At 46.3% G+C, this 27,084-nt stretch overlaps 9 protein-coding genes across 9 annotated transcripts; 4 read left to right on the top strand and 5 right to left on the bottom strand.

The window, feature by feature from the left end:
• Positions 1–623: 623 nt before the first annotated feature.
• On the top strand, positions 624–2,835 carry TREMEDRAFT_73331 (uncharacterized protein). Its single transcript, XM_007003075.1, has 10 exons — positions 624–765; positions 863–1,040; positions 1,183–1,198; positions 1,242–1,382; positions 1,446–1,509; positions 1,554–1,561; positions 1,610–1,958; positions 2,051–2,215; positions 2,263–2,414; positions 2,469–2,835. Exons 1-10 carry the CDS (start codon positions 699–701, stop codon positions 2,736–2,738), a joined length of 1,410 nt encoding a protein of 469 aa, XP_007003137.1. The 5' UTR covers positions 624–698; the 3' UTR covers positions 2,739–2,835.
• A 401-nt stretch (positions 2,836–3,236) lies between these two features.
• On the bottom strand, positions 3,237–4,180 carry TREMEDRAFT_60448 (uncharacterized protein; the record flags this gene model as incomplete). The annotated part of the gene is made up of 2 exons (XM_007002761.1): positions 3,237–3,284; positions 3,389–4,180. The coding sequence occupies 2 exons, from the start codon at positions 4,178–4,180 to the stop codon at positions 3,237–3,239; spliced, it is 840 nt and encodes a 279-aa protein (XP_007002823.1).
• Positions 4,181–7,946: 3,766 nt separating this feature from the next.
• TREMEDRAFT_60446 (uncharacterized protein) lies at positions 7,947–11,874 on the bottom strand (the record flags this gene model as incomplete). Its single annotated transcript, XM_007002760.1, has 10 exons — positions 7,947–8,282; positions 8,511–8,559; positions 8,710–9,058; positions 9,302–9,581; positions 9,699–10,242; positions 10,287–10,364; positions 10,410–10,592; positions 10,641–11,030; positions 11,079–11,559; positions 11,610–11,874. 10 exons carry the CDS (start codon positions 11,872–11,874, stop codon positions 7,947–7,949), a joined length of 2,955 nt encoding a protein of 984 aa, XP_007002822.1.
• A 2,346-nt stretch (positions 11,875–14,220) lies between these two features.
• TREMEDRAFT_27944 (uncharacterized protein) lies at positions 14,221–14,904 on the top strand (the record flags this gene model as incomplete). Its single annotated transcript, XM_007002345.1, has 2 exons — positions 14,221–14,543; positions 14,706–14,904. The coding sequence occupies 2 exons, from the start codon at positions 14,221–14,223 to the stop codon at positions 14,902–14,904; spliced, it is 522 nt and encodes a 173-aa protein (XP_007002407.1).
• Positions 14,905–15,447: 543 nt separating this feature from the next.
• Positions 15,448–17,337, bottom strand: TREMEDRAFT_67811 (uncharacterized protein; the record flags this gene model as incomplete). The annotated part of the gene is made up of 4 exons (XM_007002951.1): positions 15,448–15,471; positions 16,639–16,743; positions 16,999–17,139; positions 17,296–17,337. The coding sequence occupies 4 exons, from the start codon at positions 17,335–17,337 to the stop codon at positions 15,448–15,450; spliced, it is 312 nt and encodes a 103-aa protein (XP_007003013.1).
• A 457-nt stretch (positions 17,338–17,794) lies between these two features.
• Positions 17,795–19,567, bottom strand: TREMEDRAFT_73330 (uncharacterized protein; the record flags this gene model as incomplete). Its single annotated transcript, XM_007003074.1, has 9 exons — positions 17,795–18,073; positions 18,125–18,285; positions 18,330–18,365; positions 18,412–18,499; positions 18,551–18,710; positions 18,769–18,917; positions 19,062–19,217; positions 19,340–19,428; positions 19,537–19,567. The coding sequence occupies 9 exons, from the start codon at positions 19,565–19,567 to the stop codon at positions 17,936–17,938; spliced, it is 1,008 nt and encodes a 335-aa protein (XP_007003136.1). The 3' UTR covers positions 17,795–17,935.
• Positions 19,568–19,936: 369 nt separating this feature from the next.
• TREMEDRAFT_27615 (uncharacterized protein) lies at positions 19,937–22,106 on the top strand (the record flags this gene model as incomplete). Its single annotated transcript, XM_007002312.1, has 8 exons — positions 19,937–19,965; positions 20,011–20,053; positions 20,098–20,151; positions 20,254–20,362; positions 20,436–20,499; positions 20,544–20,573; positions 20,671–20,974; positions 21,300–22,106. The coding sequence occupies 8 exons, from the start codon at positions 19,937–19,939 to the stop codon at positions 22,104–22,106; spliced, it is 1,440 nt and encodes a 479-aa protein (XP_007002374.1).
• Positions 22,107–22,284: 178 nt separating this feature from the next.
• Positions 22,285–24,244, bottom strand: TREMEDRAFT_27014 (uncharacterized protein; the record flags this gene model as incomplete). The annotated part of the gene is made up of 10 exons (XM_007002222.1): positions 22,285–22,475; positions 22,527–22,636; positions 22,739–22,861; positions 22,910–23,089; positions 23,222–23,301; positions 23,349–23,465; positions 23,513–23,619; positions 23,672–23,835; positions 23,881–24,063; positions 24,120–24,244. 10 exons carry the CDS (start codon positions 24,242–24,244, stop codon positions 22,285–22,287), a joined length of 1,380 nt encoding a protein of 459 aa, XP_007002284.1.
• Positions 24,245–25,086: 842 nt separating this feature from the next.
• Positions 25,087–26,975, top strand: TREMEDRAFT_28121 (uncharacterized protein; the record flags this gene model as incomplete). Its single annotated transcript, XM_007002365.1, has 10 exons — positions 25,087–25,137; positions 25,189–25,216; positions 25,268–25,314; positions 25,393–25,563; positions 25,649–25,708; positions 25,752–25,798; positions 26,017–26,154; positions 26,371–26,411; positions 26,461–26,620; positions 26,843–26,975. The coding sequence occupies 10 exons, from the start codon at positions 25,087–25,089 to the stop codon at positions 26,973–26,975; spliced, it is 876 nt and encodes a 291-aa protein (XP_007002427.1).
• Between the last annotated feature and the right edge of the window lie 109 nt (positions 26,976–27,084).

Here is a 27,084-nt window from a genome sequence, read left to right as displayed (position 1 = left end):
GGTTAGTAACTCTTCATGAGAGACAAAGAGAAGAACCACCAAATTCTACCTTGAATTGTCTATTTAGGTCGTTTCTGGAAGCAGTTCGCTTATTGCATTGCACGTGACCCGAAGAGGTCGGGTCCATTTCGGCGAAGAGCTGCCATTTCGGCGAAGTTGGGGCTGATTCGCCGAACCGCGAAGTGCTCACCAGTTCGCGGTTGATTTCGCAGCACACTTCGTGCGGGCGAAGAGGCATTTTCCGGTGCATTTCGGCCTCAGTTACCAGGATCAAAAACACCCGAAATTGTCATTTCCTGACTTCTAGTGTGCAGGAATTATTGTGCATGGGCTCGTCTTTGCATTCCTCTGAGATACTGGAGTGAGGGGAAATATAAGCCTAGTGGGGTTCTTTGGAAGGCAAGTGAGGTTCTATGGAAGGCAAGTGAGAGTCTCCGGAAGTGAAGTGGGGTGAAATGGGAAAACAGCTGAAAAAGTGAGGGGAATAATTCAACGAGTAACACGATTATCCGGTTTTGCCAAGCATAGCATATATGTCATTGCCGTGACCGGTTAAAGTGCCACATTGCCACATGCCACAAACCGAGAAAATTTCCTACATGTTGCCCTTCCTTCCTTCCTCTCCCTAACTATCGTTGGTGAAGGGGCAGGTCTGCCATCTTTCTCCTTTTCGCGCAGAATCTGGACTCTTATCGACTATGATTAGCACTCGTCTACAAAGCAGCATTCTTTCGGCTGCTCGTGGTGCCGCCGATTTGTGCTATGGTGGGTGGTTCAGCAGCTTTCGACCGATCCTCCATCCAAATAATCTTTACTCCCCTGTCCGTTTCCAGAATCAAAATGAATTCGATCTGACCACTAGTCTCTGCTCGACCATTAGCTGGACCCTCATCACTCGTGTCCGTCCGGTCATTATCCACCAGGCCTAATGTTACATCGATCCGGGCTCCACGACTGGCCGTCCTACCACGAGGAATATCACGTAGGGGATACGCAGCGGAAGCTAGCAAGACATTCCAGCGTAGTAAACCTCATTTCAAGTGGGTGGTCTTCTGTTACCATGTCCCGATACTTTACATGCTCTTCCAATCTTCTCAGAGAGGGCCGGGTGTGATGAAAGAGTCATGTGGTCTGTGGGCTGGTCGGAGCGAATCGATGATCAGAATACAGCTGACCAGGCAGTATCGGTACCATTGGTGTTAGTCAATCGACAAAGTCATATCGCGATAACTAATGAGTAGCATGTCGATCATGGAAAAACCACCCTGACAGCTGCGATCACCAAGCTTATGTCTGAGCAGGGAGGTGGGAAATTCATGGACTATAGTCAGATCGATAAGGCTCCTGAAGAAAAGGCTCGAGGGATTACCATCAGTACGGCGGTGCGTATAGTTCTTACCTCGGCCGTCTTGGTTTTCGAGAGTGTGATGGTGATTGACTTTCAGCACGTGGAGTATGAAACGAAAAACAGGCATTATGCACACATCGACTGTCCTGGTCATGCCGATTGTGAGTCATCACTTTTAGCCGTTTACAGGATTGCTGACTGTCAGATATCAAAGTGCGAATCTTATGTTGAGTGGTCGTCGAGCATGAGGCTGACATCCAGAACATGATCACTGGCGCCGCTCAACTCGATGGTGCCATCATCGTTGTCTCCGCTACCGATGGTCAAATGCCTCAAACCCGAGAACATCTCCTCCTCGCTCGTCAAGTCGGTATCAAAAAACTCGTTGTGTTCATCAACAAGGTCGACCAAGTGGATGACCCAGAAATGTTGGAGCTGGTAGAAATGGAAATGCGCGAATTACTTGGTCAATATGGATATGATGGAGAGAACACACCGATTGTCATGGGCACTGCTTTGGCGGCTCTGGAGGGGAAAGATCCAGAGAGAGGCTCGCAGAAAATCCAGGAATTGATGAATGCTGCTGATACTTGGTTGGATGTACCAGCTCGTGAGTAAGACTTTTTATTGTAGTCTTATGGCCCGGTGTTATCTCCGAGAGCCGTTTATCATATGTGTACCATACGCAAGACTGACTTTTAGGTGATCTCGACAAACCATTCTTGATGTACGTCGAGGACGTGTTCTCCATCTCTGGTCGTGGTACCGTCGTCACTGGCAAAGTCGAACGAGGGACCATCACCAAGGGAGCTGAAGTGGAAATTGTTGGTCTGGGGACTTCACTCAAAACGACTTTGACAGGTATTGGTGAGCTTTTGTCCGACGAAGTAGTTTAACGTAGACTGATTTGTGAGAAATGTTCCACAAGGAGCTCGAACGCGGTGAGGCAGGCGACAATATGGGTGCTCTCTTGCGAGGTATCAAGCGTGAACAAGTACGCAGAGGTCAAGTTTTGGTCGCTCCGGGCTCGATCAAGAGTGTCAAAAAGTTCAAGGCGCAGATCTATGTGAGTCATGCTGTGCCACTCACTGTGGAAGCTCATTCAAGCGCTGACATGTAGGTCCTCACTAAAGATGAAGGTGGACGTTACACTCCCTTCATGGCCCACTACCGACCTCAGCTGTTCATCCGTACGACCGACGTTACCGTATCTCTCACTTTTCCCGAAGGCACCCCAAATGCTTTCGAGAAGCTCGTGATGCCCGGAGACACTGTTGAAATGATCGGAGAGCTCGTGCATGACATCGCCCTTGAACAAGGTAGTCGTTTTACATTGCGTGAAGGAGGTAAAACTGTTGGGACTGGTATCGTCTCCGAGATCTACACTTAGAACTACGGAAGAGAGGTCTCATTTGTGATTCACATTTGCATATGCACAGGAAATCTCCCCTCCTAAATCGAAACAATGCAATTGATGTTACAAGATTGATAGATTGTCTTCACTCTGTAAATTATAAGGCTGCTGCTAGTGCAGAAAGATTCAAACTTCTTCCGTTCCATCTTTCCGTTTCATGGTTGAATCGTTTCTCCCATTTGTCCAAGCTTCCCCCGAAGACTTCCCTCTTCTCTGTCATCGATTCGTCGACAACTTGAATTGCCAGTCTTTCCCTCAATATGGTCAGAATGGCTTTAGATGATTTTTCCAAATTCCGAACAGCATCATCAATCTCTCTGGGAGACTGGTCGGGGTATAAAGCAGCGATGACGGTGTCGAAAGCATCGAGGAATTTTCCGGATGCTTGGAGTATTGAACGATACGTCTGTTCGGGATCGGAAGATAGGAGAGGAAGTCTTTGTGGTATACTTGAATGGAGGATGTGATGTAAGCTCAGAATAGGTTTGACCCGATTGTCAGCTCAGACCAATCACACCTCTTCTCCTCGTCAGCATCTTCGGTCGCCACGTATCTTGCATCAAAGACGGAATGCGTTAAGGTGTATCAGCGGACAAGGATTCAGATGATCATGATGATGGACTTACCGTCAACGCCCTCTCTCGTTCTTCTTGACTATACCTCCTGTCACCTCCTAACGCATCCAATTCCGCCCATTCTTCATCCTCTTCAAACATTTCCTCCTGTTTCTCGTCCTCCACAACCTCGAGAGACTCGCAAAACTCCGTCCAAGCATCTTTGACCAGTTCTTCGTGAATCTTCCATCTTCTCACTACAGCTTCCACCTCGGTCAATGGGAGTTTCAATAAACTATCAATGACATCCCATACCTTCCCTGTGTTCAAATACATCTCTTGAGAGCCTTTCTCATTTTTTCCCTGCACATCGACTCCGATTGCGGTAATTCGTAAATTCTGAACAAGATGTTGCTCCTCGTGTATGACATTGATCATTCCGTCTATCCAATCATCGGCAAGAATTGACAAACCCATAGTCCCAGAAGCGAGGATACAAGAGACTAATTGAGCCGTCTGATCGGAAAGTTTATGTAGTTGTTGTATTGCCGCATCTGGAGTGATAGGTGATTTGAAAGATAATGCTAGGGAAGTGATCGTCTGTTGTAAGGATTGAAGCAATTGACGGAAGATGTCACAGAGACCGGGGGGGAAGGGAGGAAGGGATGTCGAGCTAGAGCCGGAGGTTGGGAGAGAGGGTGAGGACGTTAAAGACGAGAGAGTAGTGAGAGAGGAGGATAAAGATGAGAGGGATGTATCGATAGCTTGAACCAGAGATGTTGAAGTGTCTTTTGACGAGCTCATTGAGATCGTTGGGTTTTGTATAAAAATGTAGGAAACTTTGACCATGGCAACTTGCAGCATCTCGAAACTCTTTCAACTTTTGGTTTACGTAAGCTTACAAAAACACACGCGACTGGTTTCTCCAACTGTTCCTTTTCACCCTTCACCCTCAGCATCACTACTTACTTGGGGGAATGCTTTCCATCTTTACTTCCTTATACATGATCGCCATATAGAAAGCGAAGGTACAACTTCATGGTCTCAAGACTATAACTATGACTTCCGACATACATACCCGCGGGGTCGACATGGATCAATTGTTGTTCGGGCTTGGATCTGATGACTTGAACGACTTTGACGATCTGGACGACGTAGATGATATCGATGATGACTCCGCAGAGGTACTTCCGCCTATCTTTGATACACGTGAGCTCCATGTCGAGTGCGTAGATGATCATGTAAGCTGATAATCAGCCATACCCCCCTCAGTACAGACAGGCTTCACCACAGGAAACTTCAAATCCCTCCCTCCACCATCAGCGACGGCCCTAGCGAAAATTCGTAAAATTTGGGATCAAGAAGACAACCACGCTCCCAGCGAGGATAAACTAGAAGAAGATCCTAGTAAACGTCGAAAGCTAGACGATGACCTTCCTTCTAGTCAACTATTGGTGATCGCACCTATACAAGGAGAATCCATGTTCAAAACGGCCAGCAACAAAGTTTTACCTCCCCCTTCTACCACAGCTTTTGGCAAAGTCACCACTCTCTTTGACGAATTCACCCATGTTCAGGCTGGGCCTTCTACTTCAAAGGGTCAAGCTAAAGACCAAGGCTTCAAGGTACCCCTGCAAACGGGAGCAGAAGATGTCATGGCTTCAGCTTCTCAATCTCCCCGAGGTGTCGTGGCCAGCTTGTTCACAGACACACCCACACCGACTTCGAATCCGTATAAAGGAGGCTTTACTACTGGTTCAGGAGCTTCTGCCTCAGCACCCAGTGCACAAAGCTTAGCCAGAGCTCGTGCAATCTTTGGGGAAACTGATCTCATACCAGAATCACCGAGTATTAAACCTTCCACTCTCACATCCTCAACTCAAATTGTCAACAAAACAACCTCGTTCCTCCCTCCCTCATCAACCTTTCAACATGCCACAAACCGCTTCTCTCGTAATGTACCCACATCAAATACTCAAACTCGAACACAAAAAGAAAATCTACCCTCCGTAACTGGATTCATGACTCCCTCCCGCACCCCTCTCCGAACGAAAACCAATACCTTTACCAAAACAGAAGTAGAAACTCCTTTGAGCAAAATCTCCCAGCCCATTCAAATCAGAACACCCACAGGCCCGCTCCGTCGACTGGGCATGGGAGGTACACCTGCTGGTCGAGCGAAAAAAGGCTTTGTGACGCCATTCAAAACACCAAACTTGTCCTCATCTTCAAACTCCGTCGCTCAATCTTCTAAGGCAGCTCCACCGAGCACCAGGCAGCTGTCAAATGTGGAGCAGATCTATCAACCTGTATTCGATCTTGATGCCGGCCCTTCAGAGAGAAAAGATATGAAAGCATCGTTCTTGAAACCGGGATATTACTCCCCAGAGGAATTGGAAGGTATGGAAATGTAAGTCCTATACGTCTCAAGTTGGTTGGCAATTGACGGTGCAGTCCAGAAGAGATCGTCCAGCTCAATCTCAGCAACGCACTATTCTACGTCTTCAAGAATGATGACGGATCACATTTCGGACCGCAACAAGCGTTGTCGACACTGAAAGAAGACCGGTGTCATCTTGTGACGAAGAAATGGGTAGATAATCATTGGGCGATGATCCTATGGAAAATAGCAGGACAAATACAGGCTAGTCCAGAATTGTTTGAAGAAAAATGGTCCTCCCGTGAGATCGTTAATCAGCTTAAATATCGGTAACCTTTCGATTCTCGAATTGATGGTAGCGCTTATATGTAGGTATGAAAGAGAATACGGAAGAGCTCAACGTCCCATCATCCGACGAATCCAAGAGCAAGATTCTCCTCCTACTCTCCCTATGGTCCTTTTTGTCTGCGCGATACATCGGCCTCCGCCAGCCACTAACGAGGAGGGCAAGGAAATACCATCGCGACCTTATTTAGAACTGAGTGATGGGTGGTATCGGATCAACGCCGAGTTGGACGAGTGTCTGGCCAGGGCTGTAAATCGAGGACGCATAGAAGTGGGGCGTAAGCTAGCTATTTCCGGAGCAAAAGTCAGTGTTGTCTCACCTCCCCACCCTCAGTATTATTTCTAAGATAATTTCCATCCAGCTGACGACCAGCTCGACTCGTCTGGAGAAGGTTGTGAAGTACTGGACGCACTTGATAAGTCCCGGCTGATCATTTCTGGCAACGGAACATCTCTTTCACCTTGGCACATGAAACTTGGTATACGACCTAGTCCATTCATCGCTGGACTATCCAGTTTGTCCGTCGACGGTGGTCTCATACCCCTGATGGATGTGATGGTGGAGAAATTGTTTCCGCTAGCATATATGAACTCGGATAAATCCAGTCGTGAAGCTCCATGGGATGAAGCGGAAGAGGCTCGTCGATCTGATGAGTGGACGAACCGAAGAGAAGCAGAAAGTATCAGGTTAGGAGATGAGATGAAGCGACGGGTGGAAATTTACGAAGATATCGCTCAAGCCTTGGTTGGGGCGGCTGAGGATGCCGAAGGACCGTTCAGAGGTGAGTGAATCTAACTTTAAGCTCACGATATAAAAATATTGCGCAGTTGAGACGATCCCCGACCGAAGAGTGATTCCCCCACCTCTCGTCTAGCTGAAGGAGCTACATCAAGAGTATCGTCCCTTCGTCGAAACGATTTTCTCGGCCGGAGGGATGTTGTTGGCTCTATCAGACAGAAGAATCAGGATTGACCCATGCAGACACTCCCCCTGATAATCTCGACAATATGTACGATCAACTCCTCATCAGCTCTGATCTGAATTCTGCCATTCGTGTCATCCCCTCTTCTTACATGCCTCATCTGGCAAGATTAGCCAATGACCGTCTTCAAATGGAAATGTCCGAAGCTCGAATCGAAATACAAGCTGAATTAGACACTTTGGTACCTCAACGAGAAATAAGGGATTTCCGTATGGCTAGAATCGTGGATGCTCGTCAAGGTGAAAGGGAACAATGTCGGGTTGGTATGTTGAATATTTGGGAAGCTAAGATGTTGGAGGGGAATTTACAAGAGGGTAAGAGATATTTGGTGAGTCACTTTGCATAATGTTTTCTCCCCCATCTTTCGTTTTCCCAGGAAGAACAGAGTTGGGAGATGCACTAAAGAGTACGCAAGTGAAGAAATGGTAGTAGTCGTGTGGAGTTGTATGAGTTATTGAGACTATGTGGTAAATGAGGAGCGAAGCAATCAATACGGTTATAAGGCCATATACTGACGGATACAGGTCAGTAATCTCGTTCCTGGTAGAGGTGGTGATTGGGGGATACCAAAACCTGGTCGGGCTGAGATATATCTACATACTCGACGTGATACACGATGGAAATCTGTCGAGTAGATTAACCTCGGACAAGCTATCTTCCTTGCGCAGTAAAGATAACGAGAGTAGAGTACGGTATGTAGTGTACATTTGACGGCACTGTATGCATATGTATAGGTTACGTCTTCTCTTTACCTTTTGATTCTCTTAAGATCTAAATAAAATGGACACGGTTTCTTCTTGTAAACAAACAAGCCTCCAAATCCCTACACCTTATACCAAAAAAAATAATTCAAATACGTCTACACATTTTTATCTCATTCTCACAAAACACTTTTCTCTCCATTGTCAAATCATTGTCTATTCTACTGTTGTTGTTGCTGTTGCTGTTGATGGTCCGTACCGAATAAAGGACGAGGAGTTACGGAATTACCTTCGAAAGAAGGCATAGATAGGTATTGCGCTCCATTGGAATATTCCATTCCATTATTGAAATGATATGGTACAGCCGTGTTGAGATCAGGTAAAACGAAATCGGGTCCTTGGGAAGGGATGATGACGCTCATATTTGTTTGCAGAGATTGAACTTGGACTGAATTGGGTGAAAGAGCAGTTTGACGAAGAGCGTGAATGGAGATCCAATCGTCTATCCAAGTTTTGATCAGTTGGAAGAGACCGAATGAAGGGTCGGATTTCAGGGTCTGGAAATATCAGCGCATATCTCTTTTGCGTGATGTTCAGGCCATTACTCAGATTGTACGTTAGGGAAATTGGCAGGATGAGATAGGGGAGATTGGGTGAGAGGAATAGAAGCGGAGAGAAAGAGGTTGTCGAAGGACACAGGGGGGCGATCACTTTTGGGGAGAGAAACGGTAGATGAGACGTCGAGAAAGACAGGAGGATTCAAGAAGAAGAAGATGATTACTCACAAAATCACGCATGACCTGAGAAGTTATGAATCCTGCTCTTGGGACGAGTCTATTTCTCAGCACAATTTCTATAAGCGACCAGCCCCAAAGACTTGACCCAATTCACATTCTACATATGGTTCCTCCGGAGACATGTTGAAGGTTGTACCGGTGCCATTCAGGAAAGATGAGGTCAAGGGGAAGAGAACCAAAAACTCACGCCCGCAATGGCATAGGAGCAGCCATTTCACTCCCATGTTGCAAATCGTGTAGCACTCCGTCGATCCATTGTCCCAATCTTTCAATTGCCTTTCCACCTCTATTAGGTGATGCCTCAGCATCCAACAACCATCGATGGAACTCCCTCAAGATACCTTCCAAAACGTCTTGTTGACAATTCGCTGATAAGGCGCATTGATCAGAGATGACGGACATGTCGAGGTTTTCCCAAGCGTTGAGCATGGAACGGACTTGGTCTTGGTTTGCTAAGATGGGAGATAGGGCGGCGGTCAGTTGATGAAGGTCTATGAATCGGACTAGGAATAAGCGATCGTTCTTTGATTGCCATTCTATTGTCAAGTGCTCTTGATGCGTCACTGTTGTGATTCTGGAAGAAGGGACGGTGGTCAAGGACCGAGTGGAAGAGTTGGAGGCTCGATCAAGGAAACACTGATTGCGAACTCTGAGGGGACTGATGGGAGAATGAGAAGATCAATGGGGAACAGCTTGCGAAAGGGTCAGGGTGTGTGTGAGGGAGATGGGGGACGGCGGCCGGCGGGGTGGGCGGCGGTTTGAGATATGACGTTACTTACTGAACAAATGGGCCACTCTAACAGTCAATTCAAATTTGTCCTCGCAGAACTCCCTTGGGAACCCTCTTAATGACTCTTCCATGATACTCTCCAAGTTCTGCGACAGCGCTCTCAAAGAATTCTGACTGTTGGCGGACAATGGTGCCAGAACTTTTGACAACAAGACCGAAACCATGTGGTCATACGCCACCGCATAACCCACGGAGACGAGATTGGAGATCCCCTGTTCTTGTGCAGCTTGAAGACTTGCGGGTGAAAGGTTACTCCAAAATGTTCGACACTAAACATCAGCGCTTTCCTTCCCTCCCCCTTTTCAGTAGTTCAAAATTATTATAGTAATTAAAGATCAAAATAAGCAATATAATTAATTGAAATGTAACGCCTGAGTCAAACTCACATTGAGTTCGTATCTATCGAAGTGTAGACCCCTGACGCAGCTGACTAATATATCAAGATGATGAGAAAAACTACTCCAAAAACTATGTGTGGTCTCTACTGAAAGATGCGGGGCGGCATTGAGGACATCTTGAAGAGACGGAAACCCTGGGAGGGTGTACAGTGGGGGACCAGACAACTCGTTTGATTCGGCAGAGGCTGATGGGATGGTCGGATACGTGGAAGTTGTGTGACGTCTGATAAATGCCGATCGGGGACGTTGGGCCATCTCTAAAGACGTTGGACGGTTGGTCTTTTGATTGAATAGGTTACTGAGGTCATTCGAGGATGGTGAACGCTTGATACGACTTTTGACATTCAGCAGAGTTTCTTCAATGGTATGAGGTTTCTTCAACGGTATGAGAGAATCAAGGACATACGAGAAGACGTCATCCTCGTCATCAAACTCCGTGTCATCTACATCTTCACCATCCATATCTTCTTCCACACCATTGTGAGAAGCTTCAAACCCCATCGAACCATCTTCAGGAGCCACATGCCATTGTCTATCAATATCAGCTTCGCACTCAGTGTACAAGCACAGTCTCACCCGCTCGAATCTCCGTAAGCATTCAATCGTTCGGCTTCGACACGAATAGCCGGTCGTAATGAAACGTAATGGTATTTACTACGATGTAAGCTATGCTAAGCGTACATTGTAGACATGACTGACCTGTTCCCTCTCACACCAAGACGACGAGTTTTGATACCTGCGAAAGCACTACGCACGGCTTTACCAAAGGAAGCCGAGTTGATTGGCTTGAGACCATATTCGTCACATGAAACGGTGTACGAATGATACAGACCTTGTCGAGGGACAGTATATCCAGCAGCGGTAGTGTAGCTCAGATTCAACCTGATGGTCAGCAACTTGTTAATGAGGGCAGACGAGAAAGAATCTGACCATCGTTTCACCCAAAGAGCCCGTGCTTTGTCCTGCTGAGAGGTCGCGGGAAGACACTTTACCTGCTCCGCTTTCTGAGTCAAGTCCCTCCTCACCATCTCTTCTCGTTCCGCCGCTGAGCCGACTAGCTTGATATCACTCGCCGAGAGAAGATCGAAGGATGCCTGCTTGCGAAGAGCCAACGAAGACGATCGCTTCGCTCGCGAGAGCATGGGACGAGGCGAGGTCTTCATTGCTGACATGTTCGAGGTATTAGAAGATGTCCGACGGTGATGAAGGGTCATCTTTCCAAACCCTCCCGCGAGAGCATTGCCAGATCCCCACTGAGTCATGTAGGGGTTTTGCGAGCTTGCAGCGCTAAGGAGGTCTCCAAGGTCTTCATCTTCGGACCTGCATGGTCAGCTCTCATCCGTCTGTCCTAGGATGTTTGGAGCTTACTTTGCAGACACCGAATCGGAACGGTTTCGGTGATAAGGTGTCGCCCTGCTGGAGCTTCTCGTCCTACCAATCGCACGTCCCAAGCCGTGTGTTTGTAACTCCAATTTTGGTGTGTATCGGAAAGGCGTTGAAGTTGCACTTTGAGACTGGAACGAGCCCGTCATATCCGACATTCCCTGAGGCATCTGGAACGACATGTCCAACATAGAGCCATGTTGAGAGAACATGCTTTTGTCTTCCAGTCCCGACAGAGAGGAAATGGATGAGTGACGAGAGTGAGAATGCGAGTTCGACATTGGCATTTGCTCGTGGGGGAAAGCCTGGACGAAGAGGCCACTGGAAGCCATCGAGGGTGCTGCAGAGAACGAAGAGAGAGAATTGAGAGACGACGTCGACGAAGCATGTGACAGCATGTAGTGTGGGTGAGATGGTGTCTCGAACACTGACGGAGCGTAACCGACGTTGACATGATCAGAGGAACCTTGACGTCAGCCTCATCGTCAGCCACAATCATGAGGCATCATCACTCACCAGTCCCCTGGTATGAGTTGAACGCAGGCGGATACGAGTTTTGTTGAGTATACGTCTCATCGGGGGTTAAAGACGATGGCCAAGGAGGCATATCATGTTGTTCAGGTGAGTGAGGAAACGATACCGTCAACAGATCGCTTGAAGCAGGGTGATGTGAAGCATTTTCCTGACTCGCAGGACTGGCATTGTTTTGATCGTGTGGAGATGTAGGTCCTGAGAGATTGGTGAAGGTGAAAGGTTCCAAGCCAGGGACAGAGTCGGACATTATGTCGATTGGGGATGGGTGTCTCTCGGATCCAGTCGAGAAGTGATAGGAAAGCTGAATAGGGAAGATGTCGCCAGGACGCAAGACAGAAGAATGGTAGTGAAGTAGAAAAGGAAAAAGAACACAATGTCAGTAAAAGTCTCTCAGCGATTCAAGTGACTTACGATCGGGAGCGAGCTGTTGTGAGACTTTTTCTTTTTGGACAATCAAGTGGGTCAAGACGTCGAGAAAGGTCGAGAAGGGGTGAGGGGGTGAAGGGGCTTGTTGCTGAGCGACAGGGTAGTTTCGACCTGAGTTGTAGAGAGATGATAAGTTTCAAGGACCAAGGGGTTGGTAGAGACGTTGGAGTTCTGTGAAATCTCGGTCTTGGGATATATATCTGGCTTCCTGGATGATTACTTGAACGAGGGAGGGTAAGGGGGGGGAAGATAACGAGAGACTTTGTCAACAAGCCCGACTTGTGAGGATATGAGTGGCCCATGCCTATTGGGTGGGTGGGACCTGCATGGCGCCCCGAACTTGCGACCAAACGTCCCATCAGATCTTTACCCCTTGTCCTTACTTGCCATCCCAAGTGCCTCTTTTTCCGACACTAACGACGCTTGGTTCGGTTTCATCTTCCACCCTCAAATCTTTGCGTGTCTTTGACTTTACAGATAGTTGCCCACTGCGGCCATTCTCAGCATTCTTGCCAGAAATGGTGTTGATGAGGAGGTATAGGTACGGTTTGAGAGAAAAAGATTCACCATCAGGCACCCGTAGCGGCGTCGGCGGTCAGATCGCCAGGCGCAGGGGAAACTTGCGACTTGTTGGTTTCGCATGTGGGCAACTACTTGACTACAAGCCACAGTCATCGGTCATCGGTCAGCTTCGGAGAGGCTTGAATGTTATCATTACTTTTAATCAGCTCATGGGTCAGAAGAGAACGTCTTGAGAGAGTAGGATTATACTTTGCTTATGGAGATGATGGAATGAAATAAAACCGGATCCGCGGCCGGATGGACAAGCAGCATGGCGCATGGCGCAGCGTGCAGTAGCCGATCAGATGATGAGATTCGCTCGGGGCTCCATTAAGATCATTGGTCATTGGATCATAGGATAAACAACGTGGACGAGTCGGCAATGACTTTTGAGACTTTGATGGTATGATAAGGTGCCTCGTCTATTTCGTGAAAGTGCAAAGGAGGTGAAGCGATTGTGTATTCTTGGGGAAATTAGCTTTATGAGACATTTCGATCCCCATTCGAGACCGGACAGGTTACCGGATAGAACGGCTTGGACCTTGGAAAGAGAGGAACACCTAAAGGGTGTACGGGGCGTTCTTCAACTCATGGTGAGTACGGACAGTACCTCCCCACAAAGTCGGGAACAACCATGTGTGCGGTAGATTAGCTTGAGTTGATTAGGAAGGGGGAAGGAAGGGAATGGGGGAGTAGGGGAAATCGAAAGATTGAATTGGTGTTTCGATTTGAGACGTATCACGAGGTTCGCAGATGAGAATGGATCTTGGACTGGACCTCGTATTCCGGGGTGGATCCTTACCACCTTGTTCAATGATTCAATCTGTCAGATATCAGAGTGAGGGTGAAACGCATGAGATGTCAGACAGGGTAAGTGTCGGTTGGGAAATATTACTGATGTCAGGTACACTCAGGAAACAGCCGGGCCGGGACTTCAATGACGTCATTGGGTCCTGACCCGCCGGCTCGGCGGAGACCGACTTTGATGTTCTCCACTCTTATTATGTGTCCACTTTGCACCGCCTCATCTCTTTCTAACCCACCGTTGACGGGATCAAGTCCGCGTACTGTATGATAGACAGCGTACAGCGTCGCCCATGGCTCAGGACCCCTATTTACGCTCCACTCAAGATTGAGAGTTGATCAGCTGACGGGGGTATCGTCCAAGGCATTCTTCAAAAATGGAGAACCTCCTCTCCCGGCCCGGGCGAGAAACTTTCTGTCGCCTTCGGTCGTTTTGTCTGACAGGAAAACGCCATCTCATCGCCAGTACAGGAACTGACTGCAGTGCCCCGCATTGAAGGATCCGCCTCGGATACCTGTCAGTTTACTTCTGCCTGGCCTCACACCGTACACCAACTTCAATTGAATACTTGTCCGAGGCCCGAGGTCTGGATCGCCAGGAATTGACTGCACTGAACCCACCATAGCCGCTCGGATGTTTGAGCCCCACTCGCCGATCCATCCCTCCGCCCGGCGGGTCACCTTTGGGCTTCTTCATTTGTCTAGGTACATACCTTTGACCCCCCCTGACATACTCACCCCTTCTTTTACTGATACCTTTCATCCCATTCGAATCATCCTCACTCGAAAATCTTCTCAGAAGATGCTCGCTTCCATCTTATTTGGGATACTACCCCTTCTTACCGACGCTTCACCGGTATACAAACGATATACTTCTCAAAGAATTCAATCGGTTTCTCAAAAAGGTCAATGTCTCTCTCCCGTCGGATGGCCAAATGTGACACTTTCCAATGGTGTACAAGTAGGTAGTGTCGATTGTGATCAAGCGCCAGGATGGGATATAAGTCCTGGTAGTGGAAGTGTGATACTAAGTGGGACTAACTACGCTCTCGACGCAGGAACCGGAAAGGATAATAATGAGATTGTTAAGATTTGGCAATCGTATCCTGGTTTGTTCCAACAGACGTGAGTTTTTTGTCATCCAATTCTACATTGCACGTTATATCAACTCCCCATTTGACATCTCTCCAATCGAGTGATATCCTTCCCAGTCATGGGGTCTCAATATCTGACCTTTTCATCGTTATTGGTGCTTTGTTGTGGGAAGGGATGACGACTGACGTATAGCTGGTATCTCACCCCAGACTCGAGGATCGCCATTACTGGGGGAAACCAATGTCTCGATCAAGGACCCGTGGGTCCACAGACATACCAATGCACCACTGGGAACACGAACCAAGGTGAGTGTTTTACACATTCGTTTCTCACATGTTCTGCTTCCTCTTCCTTTTCCGATATATCAGGAAATCGAAAGTTTGGTAGCTGACGGCCTAGCTTGGATATTGGAAGATACCACACCGACCTGTTCGTCGGTATCGACGGTCACTGTTACTGTGACCGCGAGCACCACTGGTCCTGTGTTCAGCAGTTGGAGTGTTGAACCTTCCGGCACAGTCAGCAGCTGGAGTGTTGGTCCATCGAGTAGTGTTGTCGTTAGCAGCTGGAGTGTCGGTCCATCTGGTACCGTTAGCAGCTCCACTTCCATCACCACCGCATCTTCTTCCACTCTCATCGTCTCCAGTTCCGGTCCAACCGGCGTGAGCAGTTCAAGTTCTTCTCCCACCACCGTAGTCAGTTCAAGTTCCGGTCCTTCTGGTCCGACTCCTACCGGAGGATATTATCCTGATCCTTCTGACCCTGCTGCGGATGGTCAACGACTTCGATGTGAGTTTCAAGCATACTTCTTTTCTTCTCTTTTTCTCTTCCTCCTTTCCATCCTTCAAAATATATCCACCGGTATTAACTGAAGTAACTCCGGAGTGTATTTGGAAAATTCGAAGGGGAAATATAACTTACGTGTAGTGAAAGATCATCCCGATCTCTGCGTATCAGCCTATAACGTCCTCATCGGGTCTAAAGTCACTTTGTACGTTTCTTCCCTCTTCTTCTTCTATTCCTGCTTTCAAGTTACTAATATCTCAGAGCATACTGTCTCCCATCCGATGACGCAAACGTCAAAGATCAACTTTGGGATTTACCCACAAACACCACCGGACCACTTCGTATACACGGGACGACTTTCTGCGCTGCTCCATCTGCTGAGAGTAATGGAGCTGGTTTGAATATTCAAGATTGTGATGCTTTACAAAGTTCATCAGTTTATTCTACTTTTGCTTTTGAGAATAATACCAACGTCGCATTGACGGATAGTGAGTGAAACTTTCTACTTAACCCTATTATCAAAACCTCCCACGCTATGATTTCGTCTCACATGTGAATCGTGTTTTTCTGCCTGAGAGAAACGGCTTAATTAATTTTGTGGACTTACCGTACTCTAAGCGACGTTCTGTTGATAGACCATTGAATCATATCTAGTGGTAGTGAAGTGGAGAGCAGAAGGCGCAGGTGCTGATGAGCAGGCTCAAACTTCTGTCTCGACGTCAGTAGCTCCCCACTTACTTCTTCCCCCGTTCAACAAACTCCTCCATTCCAGGAATACGCAGATCTTCAACTTTGGACATGTTCCGTTACGGACCCTAACCAGTTATTCTCAGTATTGTCTTATAGACCTATCGTCATTTACTGAATCATGAGTCATCTATTACGGAAGATATCAGTAGATTCGACTGTGGATAATTGTCATCGCATCAGTGTAATTATGGACAATGGACATTTGTGGGCAAGTAGTAAACTTGTAAAATGAGATCGATGGAATATCTTTTTTTTTTGTTCTCCGATGAGAGAAATAAATGTCAGTAACATAGCGAATCACTGACATTCATTCAAATTATCACAACCTGATAAATCGCTCATCTCTTCTACTACAGTATGTCGATTTAGGAAGAATGTGACAATGTTTTAATCCGTCTTGGTAGCTTTTGCTTCTTCTTCCTCGTTCTTCTCAAGTACAGGAGCGTCTTTGACTTTGACGAGTAATTCCTACAAGTTAGCGTCTCCCCATGTCATGAAACCGATAGGATGGTAAGATGAAGTATGGTCCAAGAAAGCAAGAAAAGAAAGGGAGGGAGGAGAGGAGGGAACAAAGATCAAAAAAACTCACCTCAAGTTTCTTGGGTACGGCACCTACGAAATCGTCAAATCTTTCCCCACCAACAAAAGCGATGAAAGTAGGCATAGCTCGAATTTGTAATTGTTGAGCTATTTCCTATTTATGTTAATTTTACCATTCTTAATCTACTTCCTTGTACACCCTCAATCATCATCATATTCACTGCGTCATACTGGAAACATCCGTTCTGACGAGATATCATACGATTCGAATTGACCGAAAACCAATGAATATTGTAGAGTCAAAATAAGGAAAGAGTAAAGTGATTGGAGAGTAAGAATAGGTATATTATAATATATGAATTAGTAGATGGTAGGTAAACGATTGATAGAGTATTGAAGCCTTACTCACAGATTGTTCATCAACATCAACCTTGACAAATTTTATACCCTCAAATTTAGGTTCTAGCTTTGCGAACACAGGACCGATTAATTTACATGGTCCACACCATGTTGCCCAAGCGTCAAGTACTACTTTTTCATTTTCTTTCAGCTGTCATGTCAGTTTAATGATTTAACTCGGTTGATCTTCAATCAGATGATGGATGGTGAAGCGTGAATGGTGAATTGTAGATTTGTGGATTGTAGATCGTCATGGCCTTGTGGATTGTGAATGAATGAATGGAATGGAATGGATGCATGGACATACGATCTGATCGAACTCTGCTTTTGATGTGATAACGTGTACCATACTGTTTGTATTTCTTCAGTGGCGAGAGGTAAGGATGAAATAAGTATAGAGATGGAGTGATGAGTGTTGATGTGAAAGGTGGTGACGTGTAAGGTTTGGTAGCTTAGTTGCAGTTGGGTTCTTTGTGTGAGCAAGTTTCGATTGGAAATTGGATGAAAGAGGATGCGAGAGGATGAGTGTGGTATTTATACGAATGGTTCGACGGGGTGGGAATATGTATTATCACTGCTTACTCACCGTGACACCGTGAATACGAAGAGATGCCAGTTGCTGGAAGAAAGTGGAATGAGCCAAGAGACGATTGATAAGCTTTTCTACCGTCTACGCACTACGGTCATGCCCGGCGAATGGAATGCCACTTTCGGTGATCGGTGACGTGACGTCGCACCTTTGTCACTGCGTCATGAACAATTCTTTCCACTCCTCTCACGTATCCCATATATCTATAAGTATGTGTGGAGGATGCTAGACGGTTCTCGTTGCATCTCATACTATGTTTCTATGCACAGCACCTTCATCTGTCCGTCGGTTTAGGTTCATCCTTTTCTTCTACGATCATCTCCAATGCTCTTAATCTTGACATAGATAAATCAATCGCTCAGAGCTTGGGAGGAGAGGGCTGGAAAGTCGCCCCCTTTTCAATGCTAGGACCCAACTCCTTGACCGCCGCACCAAGCAAGCCTTGCTCGTACTCGTCCAGCTTCCCAAGGGAGAGGATCTTTTCGATACCCGAAGACTGCACGTTAGCTCACTGCTGTAAAGCCGTAGAAAGGGGATCGAGACTAACACCGAGTTCGATGGGAACGGAGAAGTACTCTAGCTCAGTCCCAATCTCCTTTTGCACTGCAGCACCACCAGAGTCCGCCCCGAGGTACACGTAAGCCTGGACGACCTTACTCTTACCACCAAAGGCGGCTTCAAGGACGAATTCGGCAAACTCGGCGCCAGCTGTACCGTCAGCCTCCTGGCTTGTACTAAGGGATCATACCAACCTTGAGCCATGGAAAGCGTAGCAGAACCAGCACCATCTACGGATCAGCATCCGGACACAGTACCATGCCTCCTGGAACACACCTTTGGCTTTGACTACCTCATCCCCACCAAATTGAATGCGGTAAACCAAAGCGTCTCGCTTTTCCTTGTCAGCGAGGATGTCAGAGGGCTGAAGCGTCAGCTCAAATCGGATCAGACAAAAACCAGCTAGACGACTAACAATGGCAGGTTTGCTCTGGCTTAGCAAAGGAAGAATGGTCACTCCCGCATGTCCACCGATGACTGGTACAGTGTAACCGGAGGCCTCGGCGGGTTTGCCAACGACGGCAGAGACGAACGTCGAGGCGCGGACAATGTCAAGGTGGGTGACACCGAAGAGTCTGACATCAGCTCTCGTACCTCATGCAACATTCAGCGGGACAAGATATGACTGCTCACTTCTTTGGGTCAAACACACCAGCTTTCTTGAGGACTTCGGCGAACACTGGGACAGTCGAGTTGACCGGGTTGGAGATGACCAAAATGAATGCCTTGGGGCAAGCAGTAGCGATGGCCTGAGCCAACGTGGCACAAATACCGGCGTTGATCTGGGCATCAGTCACTTATGTACGAGTTGTAGTTGACCAACTTACTTTCTATAATTGCCAACAAGTCAGAAGAGCGAAGATCCATTGCAAGATGAAGAAGAGATAGCGTCAGCAAAGTCGATTTCATACTTATGAGACACATACGAAAAGATCATCTCGGGTCATTCCTGGTTTCCTTGGCACACCAGCAGGGATGATGACGATATCAGAGCCCTCCAATGCTCTCTCAGCTCCGTTGTCAGGAGGGAGGTAACCCGTAACTTGAGCTGGGGATGCAATGTGCGAGAGATCTGCCGCAACCTGATCATCAGTCTCGAATCTTCTCGCACACCTCAACATCCCTTATCAGTACGAAACAGGTTTGAAAGTGCGCCTTAGGCTCATACTGCCAAGTGGAACAAAGGAGAGAGATAAGGACTCACACCGAGAGCGTTAACAACATCGTACAGTGCGAGCTCAGTGACGAGAGGGTTCAATTTGAGCAAAAGAGATAGAGGTTGACCGATACCACCTAGTTTTGGTCAGTGTCTACGCCCACTTTCTTTCATGTAGCATGAGACTCGAAAGCACACGTTGATATGAATGACGCCCGAGAAGTGGCAGTAGAGCTCGGACTTACCTGCAGCACCGCAGACGCAAGCTTTGACCATTATGTGAGAGGTAACTGATTCTCAGTTCGTCACAATCAATAGAGAGATTCAAGCGGGATGACTCACATTTGTGCAGGCTTGTATATGAGACAGCAAAGAGAGAAAGAGAGGGTGGAATGGACGACGAACGCGTTGGGGAGCGAGAGAGCGAATATTAAACCGGTTAAACCGAACGCTCCGAATACCGAATACCCCGGCTTTATGGCGTTACAACCGGCGTTTTGATGTATGGCGAATGGCGGATGGGCCAATCGGGTAGAAGACGGCTTTGACAAATTTCGAAATCACTCGGAGCAGTCGTCGAACACCACCCAGCAACCAAAGTCACTAATCACTGAGGTCATTGAGAAGATAGCGAGTATAACCAAGATGGATACATATCAAACACCTCTAGCTTCGTAAGCCATACACTTGACTTGGAAACCTTGGACTAAGCAGGTCAGACGCTATGCTTCTAAGGAAATGTCAAAATTGTTCTCCAATGCTGTCAGCTACCGTCCGTACAACGATGCTTGAGCTAACGTGAGAAGACCAGATTTGGGACTTGGAGGCAGTTGTGGTTGAATCTTGCTATTGCTGAAAAGGTGATTCTACCCATTCTGCCCCAACCTCATTTTCCTCTTGATGACCCATGATGTGAGAGTAGTGAGTGGAGTCAAAAGGAGGAAGGTTGCTCATCACTACAGGAACTCGGTCTACCAATTTCAGATGTGGCCATTGAACAGATGCGCGCGAATTTGGAACTGGACGAGGAACAAATGAGAATAGCAGCTGAGGAAGAGAAGAAACGACGTCGTGGGTCGATCTTTCCTCCCAACGAGTTTTCAGTCTAAATTGTCATTTGTCAAATTTGCTGATGGATTTTCAGACGACGTGATGGCTCATGTACACACTTTCGGGGTGGTCGCCCCTGAAGCAGCAGGCATCATTCAGTATGTATTTCCTTCTCCTTATATTCATACGCTAATGTGTTCAGTCTAGGAGCCACATCATGTTATGTGACCGAGTGAGTCAATTTCACCCAAAACCCAACTCTCCACTTCACGTTCAATGAGTCAATACAGTGAAAATGAGTGTGGGATGGAAAATAGCTGATAGAGTAGCAACGCAGATCTCATCTTTCTACGTCAAGGTCTCTCTCTCATTTTACCTAAATTAGCCACGGTCATCTCACGTCTCACCTCTTTCGCACAGCAATATCGCGACCTTCCAACATTGGGATTCACCCATTTTCAACCTGCTCAATTGACGACGGTTGGTAAACGTGCTACTTTATGGATCCAAGAGCTTTTATGGGATTTGAGGAATTTAGAACGTGCAAGAGCGGATATAGGGTTTAGAGGTGTGAAGGGTACTACTGGGACTCAAGCTAGTTTTTTGACTTTATTCGATGGTGATCATGAGAAGGTGAGTTGGGCGGGATTCTCCTCTTCGTTTCTCCCTTCACTATCCCTCATTCGGCTTCCTTCTTCTAACCTCATACCTCCTAAACTTCCTAGCTCTCCGAATTTATCTTATCACTACTTATTCTTCGCTCTGTCACGGATCGTTCCACTTTTCCTTCAATAGCTCGGGTACGACCAGTTCCTTTCCTAGGAGGTTATTCTGAAAGTACCCAACCGTGTCTCAGCTGTCTCTCTTTCCGTCGACAATTGACTCTCTGTCTATAAGCAAGACCTTAAGTGGACATTGAAATCGATTCAGTAGTATAGAACTCAATCTGATTAACCAGGTAGAAGCCCTTGACAAACGCGTAACCGAATTATTCGATTTTCCTTACGCTTACCCAGTCACCGGTCAAACTTATTCACGTAAAATCGATATAGACATCTTAGGTCCTCTATCTTCGTTCGGAGCAACAGTTCATAAGATATGTACCGACATAAGATTATTAGCAAATTTGAAAGAATTAGAAGAACCTTTTGAAAAAGATCAAATCGGTTCTTCTGCAATGGCGTATAAGAGGAATCCGATGAGATGCGAAAGAGCATGTTCATTATCAAGACATTTAATGGTTTTATATCAAAATACATTAATGACTTCTTCCGTTCAATGGTTAGAAAGAACATTAGATGATTCAGCCAATAGAAGAGTTACATTACCTGAAGCTTTTTTAACTTCGGATATACTTCTTACGACATTACAAAATATAACAGAAGGTTTGGTCGTTTATCCTAAAGTTATAGAAAGGAGGATTAAACAAGAATTACCTTTTATGGCTACGGAAAATATTATAATGGCAATTGTTAAACATGGTGGTGATAGACAAGAATGTCATGAGAAAATTAGAGTTTTAAGTCATCAAGCTGGAAAGGTTGTTAAAGAGGAAGGAGGTGAGAATGATTTGATAGATAGGGTCAAGAATGATGATTATTTTAAAGATATTTGGGAAGAATTGGAAAGTTTATTAGAACCTAAGACTTTTGTGGGGAGAGCACCTGAACAGGTTGATGGGTTTGTTAAAGATTGGGTAGAACCTGCTTTGGAAAAATATAAACATGAGTTGGAGAATGTCAAGTCGGCGGAATTGAGTGTTTGAGGGACTAGTGTCATGACACTTAGACACTCCTGAAATCCCGAATGTCCTCTTATGACATGTTTTTCCATGTACGAAGCTGGTAGAGTGCCATTGGAAGCATCAATGCATTTCTCTTGCTGTGAAATGACAGGATATCAAATGTATCTTATGTTAACCCGAAGTGATAAAAAATTAGATACTACGTCTGTTCAGAATACACTTTGATAGTCTTGTCCGCACCACCAGTGATCAACCTCGTACCCGTTTTATCGAAAGAAGAACAGAACACTCCTGCTTCCGCATCTAACGAACCAGGTTGAGGAATATCTTTGAGATGTTGGAAAGGTAATCCAGTAGCATAATCCCATAATGTTAATGTCCCATTATCGGCTATTCCATCAACATAACATTCTCATCCACATGTCGTTTCGAAAAACTCACCACCCGAAAATAAGACATTTTCTTGATTAAGAGATAAAGTGTTGATGATAGCTTCGTGACCAGAGAAATTATGTACAAAAGTACCTTCTGGACATTTCCACTTTTTGATACTGATCATCAGCTCGACTCGCTACGTCCTGACACAACTGGGATTCGTCGTTAAAACCTTGTAGATGATAGATGGGAAAACAAAGAGAAAAAATATGACTCACTTATTGCCACCAGCACTGGCACTAGCAAAACTATATTCTGTGGGATGTATCGCCAAAGCTCTAACGCTTTTCTTATGATGGGTCAATGTCGTCATACATTTCCCAGCTGCCAGATCCCATAGTCTAGCGCAATCAGCTTGGAAGTTCACCTGCGAACACTAAGAAGCTGACCTAATGGTACTGTCCATACTGCCTGAGATTACCTGAGGATCCGAATCTTGTGTTTTGACATCTGCCACTGTGTTGGTATGACCAGTGAGGGTAAAGATGTTTGCACGTGTACGCATGTCCCATACTCTGACAGAAGCGTCTCGACCGCCTGTACATAAAATATCGAGGGTTGGGTGAACGCTGTTTGTCAGTCAGAGTCAACATACTGCTGTTTATCCTGATGGTGGATCCAGAACCATCGGAAGGTGGAAAGTATGTTCAGTGTTACATTTAAGGAGAAGAAAGTGAAGAAATGGAACAGGATATACTCACGATAAACTGTAGACACCAGAAAAATGTCCATGATAATGTCGAATGACCTTATTTACCTCCAAATCCCAACATTTAACCATCTAACTATGAGCTTATTCGTGGAGAAGCAACATCAGCTATAGCTCACCTTATCCTCGGCACATGAGAACAAGTAGGGATGTCTCTCCGACACAGCCAATCCACGAATAGTAGAAATGTGTCCTGTGAGAGACAACTTCAACTCTCCTGATGCCAAATCCCAAATCTATCGTTTAGCTGTCATCAAACAATGCCACATTTACAGCTACTCACCTTGATGACTCTATCTCCTGCACCAGTGGCAAACCATTGATTGCCCGGATCCACCGTCAAAGCTCTGACCCAACCCATATGACCCGAAATCACCCTGGAAAGTTTCCCTATCGTCGTCATTTTTCAACTTCATTTGATAAATTCTAAATTCGTACTCACATTGCGCATGATACTCCGGCTTGATCTCCCGTGCTTCTTTTTTCCTCATGAGAGCTTGTGAGAGTCTAGACGCGGCTTGACCACCTTCAGCAGAAAATCCTTGTTGATGTCTATATTTCACTAGACTGCGGGGTTCCGCGACGGCAGAATGACCGTTTGTCGATCTTCTCGAATCAGCTTGACGCACAATAGAGTACAGTGAGACTTACGTGGAAGAAGATGTAGGTCCGCCGATGAGTTTGACCCCTGGTCCCACACCTGGTGAAGGTGCAAGGCCAGATTGAGGTCGTTTAGGTCCAGTAGGACCGGCTTGCTGACTTTGTAGTACGGGAGGTAGAGTTTGAACATCTCTATACTCTGCAGCTAATTTCGTTGCCAGTTTTATCTTGTTCCTAATTCATCAACACCGCTTAAGCGAAGGGAGTAGAGATGTGAGGAAGGAACGTACGCTCTGGATAAACCATCATCGATCTCCCTTCCTTCGGCTGCGTATACAGCACGAGTACGTTTGACGGATTTGTTGACTAGATCGGAGAGTTGAGGAAGCACACTGGGACCTGCCTCTGATACCATTTGAGTGAGTGCGTCTGACATGATCTTTCTACCATGGAGCGGGCTAGAGCCTAGGGGAACCTGAACTGAAAGCAACTCATCTTACGAATTTCTTTTCTAATTTTTCGATGTATTTATCCCGAAACCGCGATGAATGAATTGGTGGATGTTTCAATGTCCGATGTTCGATCTTCGCCTCGCGCATCGTCCTAGCCTAGACCTTCGTCGTGACGCTATCGCAAGCTCCAAGATAGCCATGATCGATCGGCATTCGTCTTATGTCCAATCTCACTTTGATCATCCGCAAGTTTGAGGATCCGGGAATCCTGCCTTCCCCCTCTCTCACACACACGCCTCATTCTAATTCCGGTGATCGTGAACAGCGTGGCAACGCCCAGATCCCACGTCCATCCTTAGGATTCTACACAAACTAACGCTAAAGGGCTACAGGTCTTGAACCTCACAACGCCAAAACTTCAACGCCCTCCGTTCATTCCTCTCCAAATCGGGGCTGGTGCTGATCGTCTTGATACCCTAACAGATGTACCTTAAGCACAGCTCGATTTTCCAATAGGGCGAACCCTGATATGATGCTGACCAACTAAATCTTTGTGAGATTGACTTTGAGTGGCTGGCTGCTTGACGACGGTCACGGTCAAGGCCACGGCACGATGGGGAGGTGCGGAAATGTGGAAAATGATCATCTCAATTCCTGACTATCAATCTCATCTCCTGCCGTTCCTTCCGGGGTGGTCTCTCAAAGGGTATAAGTATCAGGCTCATTATTGATACCAACATCATTGCACGACTCTATCCTTTTTTTCACCTGTTGATAGAATAACGTACGCCCTCAAAACTTCAACATGTCTTTCAAATCTTTCGATATTTCTACCCTTTACAGTGTTAAAGGCAAGGTGATTACTTATACTTTCAGATGCTGTTTGGTTGGATTCACTGACGATTAGAATGTTCTCATTACGGGTGGTGGAACCGGTAAGTCATAGTCAAAAGTTGGATGGAGAAACTACATGTACTGATCGAAAGGGGTTGGGAAGGGTATGGCCATTGGTTTCGCCATGAACGGTGCCAAAGTATGTCAACTTCGACCTCCATGATCCTGCTCAACGTCCCATACGTCTGAAAAAGAAGACAGCTGGTCTGACACACAGGTCATCATCACCGGACGAAGATTACAAGTCATAGAATCCACCGCTACTGAGATCAATGCAGCTTGTAAAGAACAAAATTCTGGAGGAGAGGTTATACCTGTTCAAGGTGATATCGCTACCAAAGCTGGTGTTGAAGCGATATACAACATTTGTTCTCAATTCATTGACCGAGTCAGTCCAAAATGACGATTCGCTTAAACCCTTATTCATTTCAGGGAAAAAAGGAAAGATGGAATGATGTGGCTGATGAGATCAGCTTGATGTGTTGATCAACAATGCTGGATTTTCGAGTAATTGGAAAGTCCCAAGTAAGATGGTTAGTCTGACACTCGAGTTTACTCGGATGGGTTGCTGATGAGAAGGATGATGTAGAGCAGCTTCAACAAAAATTGTGGTCCATCGATGAGTGTGTCTTCCTTCTTCCTTTTCCCCTCTTCCCAAAGTATTCTAATTCAAACCTCTAATCTCTTATATCTACCCTTCCCTTCCCTTACTCTCTTTTCTGACTTTCACTGAATGGTTATCTTGCAAAGTGCATCTAAGTACCGGAAGTTTGGAGCCGTTTTGCTTCCTCCACGGTGTCATTGTCACACCATTGAAATCGATATCATCGCTCACAAACAGCGTGGACTACGCCAACATGACCGCCGTCCATGTCGCAGGTCCCTATTTCATGGGCGTGAAATTCATCCCCATGTTCCAGAAATCCGACAATCCGGTAATCATCAACATTACTTCTTTAGCGGCGGAATTTATGAACCGGTAAGTATCATTCCCCTTTTTTATTCTCTCCTTCTTCCTCTCCGTCCTCTGTTCCCCCTTCCTACGAATACACATCTCTCTTGACTTTTTCCTTTCTGCCACTTCTTCTCCTACTTTTTTCTACTTCTCCCAATTCATTCCCATCTACCAGCCCTTCCAAAAGGCAGGTTTCCACACCACACTTAAAGCTGCAAGATCGTGACATTGACATACCAGAGAAGTATGCGAATTCTCCTACGCTCAATCCAAAGCAGCAGGTAAGATCGTCTCCCCATTCTATTCTAGTGACAATGTTTGATCGAATAGAACAACAACTCACTAAACTCATGTCGGCCGCTTTGATGCCTTTTAAAATCCGTGTCAACGCCATTTCTCCTGGTTTGTTCCGTAGTCAATTGACAACTACTGCGCAAGGCTCTCTTTACCCACCTATGCAACGTGCGGCAGATGAGATCATACCTGCTCGGTGAGTTTTAAGATTACACATTCATTTCTCTCTCACCGACTGAGATTGAACAGTCTAATTTCCCACGTTGAGTGATTCGTTTGCAGAAGAGCTGTTTTGGAGAGGATAACAATTTGGTTCGTACTCTACTCTTGTATGGAATGGAGCAGTTGGGTAGAACCTCGATTGGTCAAGACAGATGGTTTAGATGTGTGAGAGAAATTGATAATCGCTGACTTTCAGTCGTCCGGGAAGTTGGGAAGAGATAGCAGGTCCAGTCATGATGATGGCTACACGTGCAGGTGCTTATTTGAATGGTGTAGCTTTGTCGGTGGATGGAGGATGGCTCTTGACTGATTCAGCTCTTCATGTCTGATCGATCACTGGTGCTTTTCGAGTCGTCCAGAAATCAGAATAGACATTAGCTTCCCATCACTATGTCGTTTTGATCTAAATTACTTTACGTCGATCATGTCATGTCATGT

Source organism: Tremella mesenterica, assembly GCF_000271645.1.
Source record: "Tremella mesenterica DSM 1558 unplaced genomic scaffold TREMEscaffold_2, whole genome shotgun sequence".
NCBI lineage: Eukaryota > Fungi > Basidiomycota > Tremellomycetes > Tremellales > Tremellaceae > Tremella > Tremella mesenterica.
The sequence above is the reverse complement of the archived record's forward strand: the minus strand, read 5'-3'. Positions and strand labels throughout refer to the sequence as shown.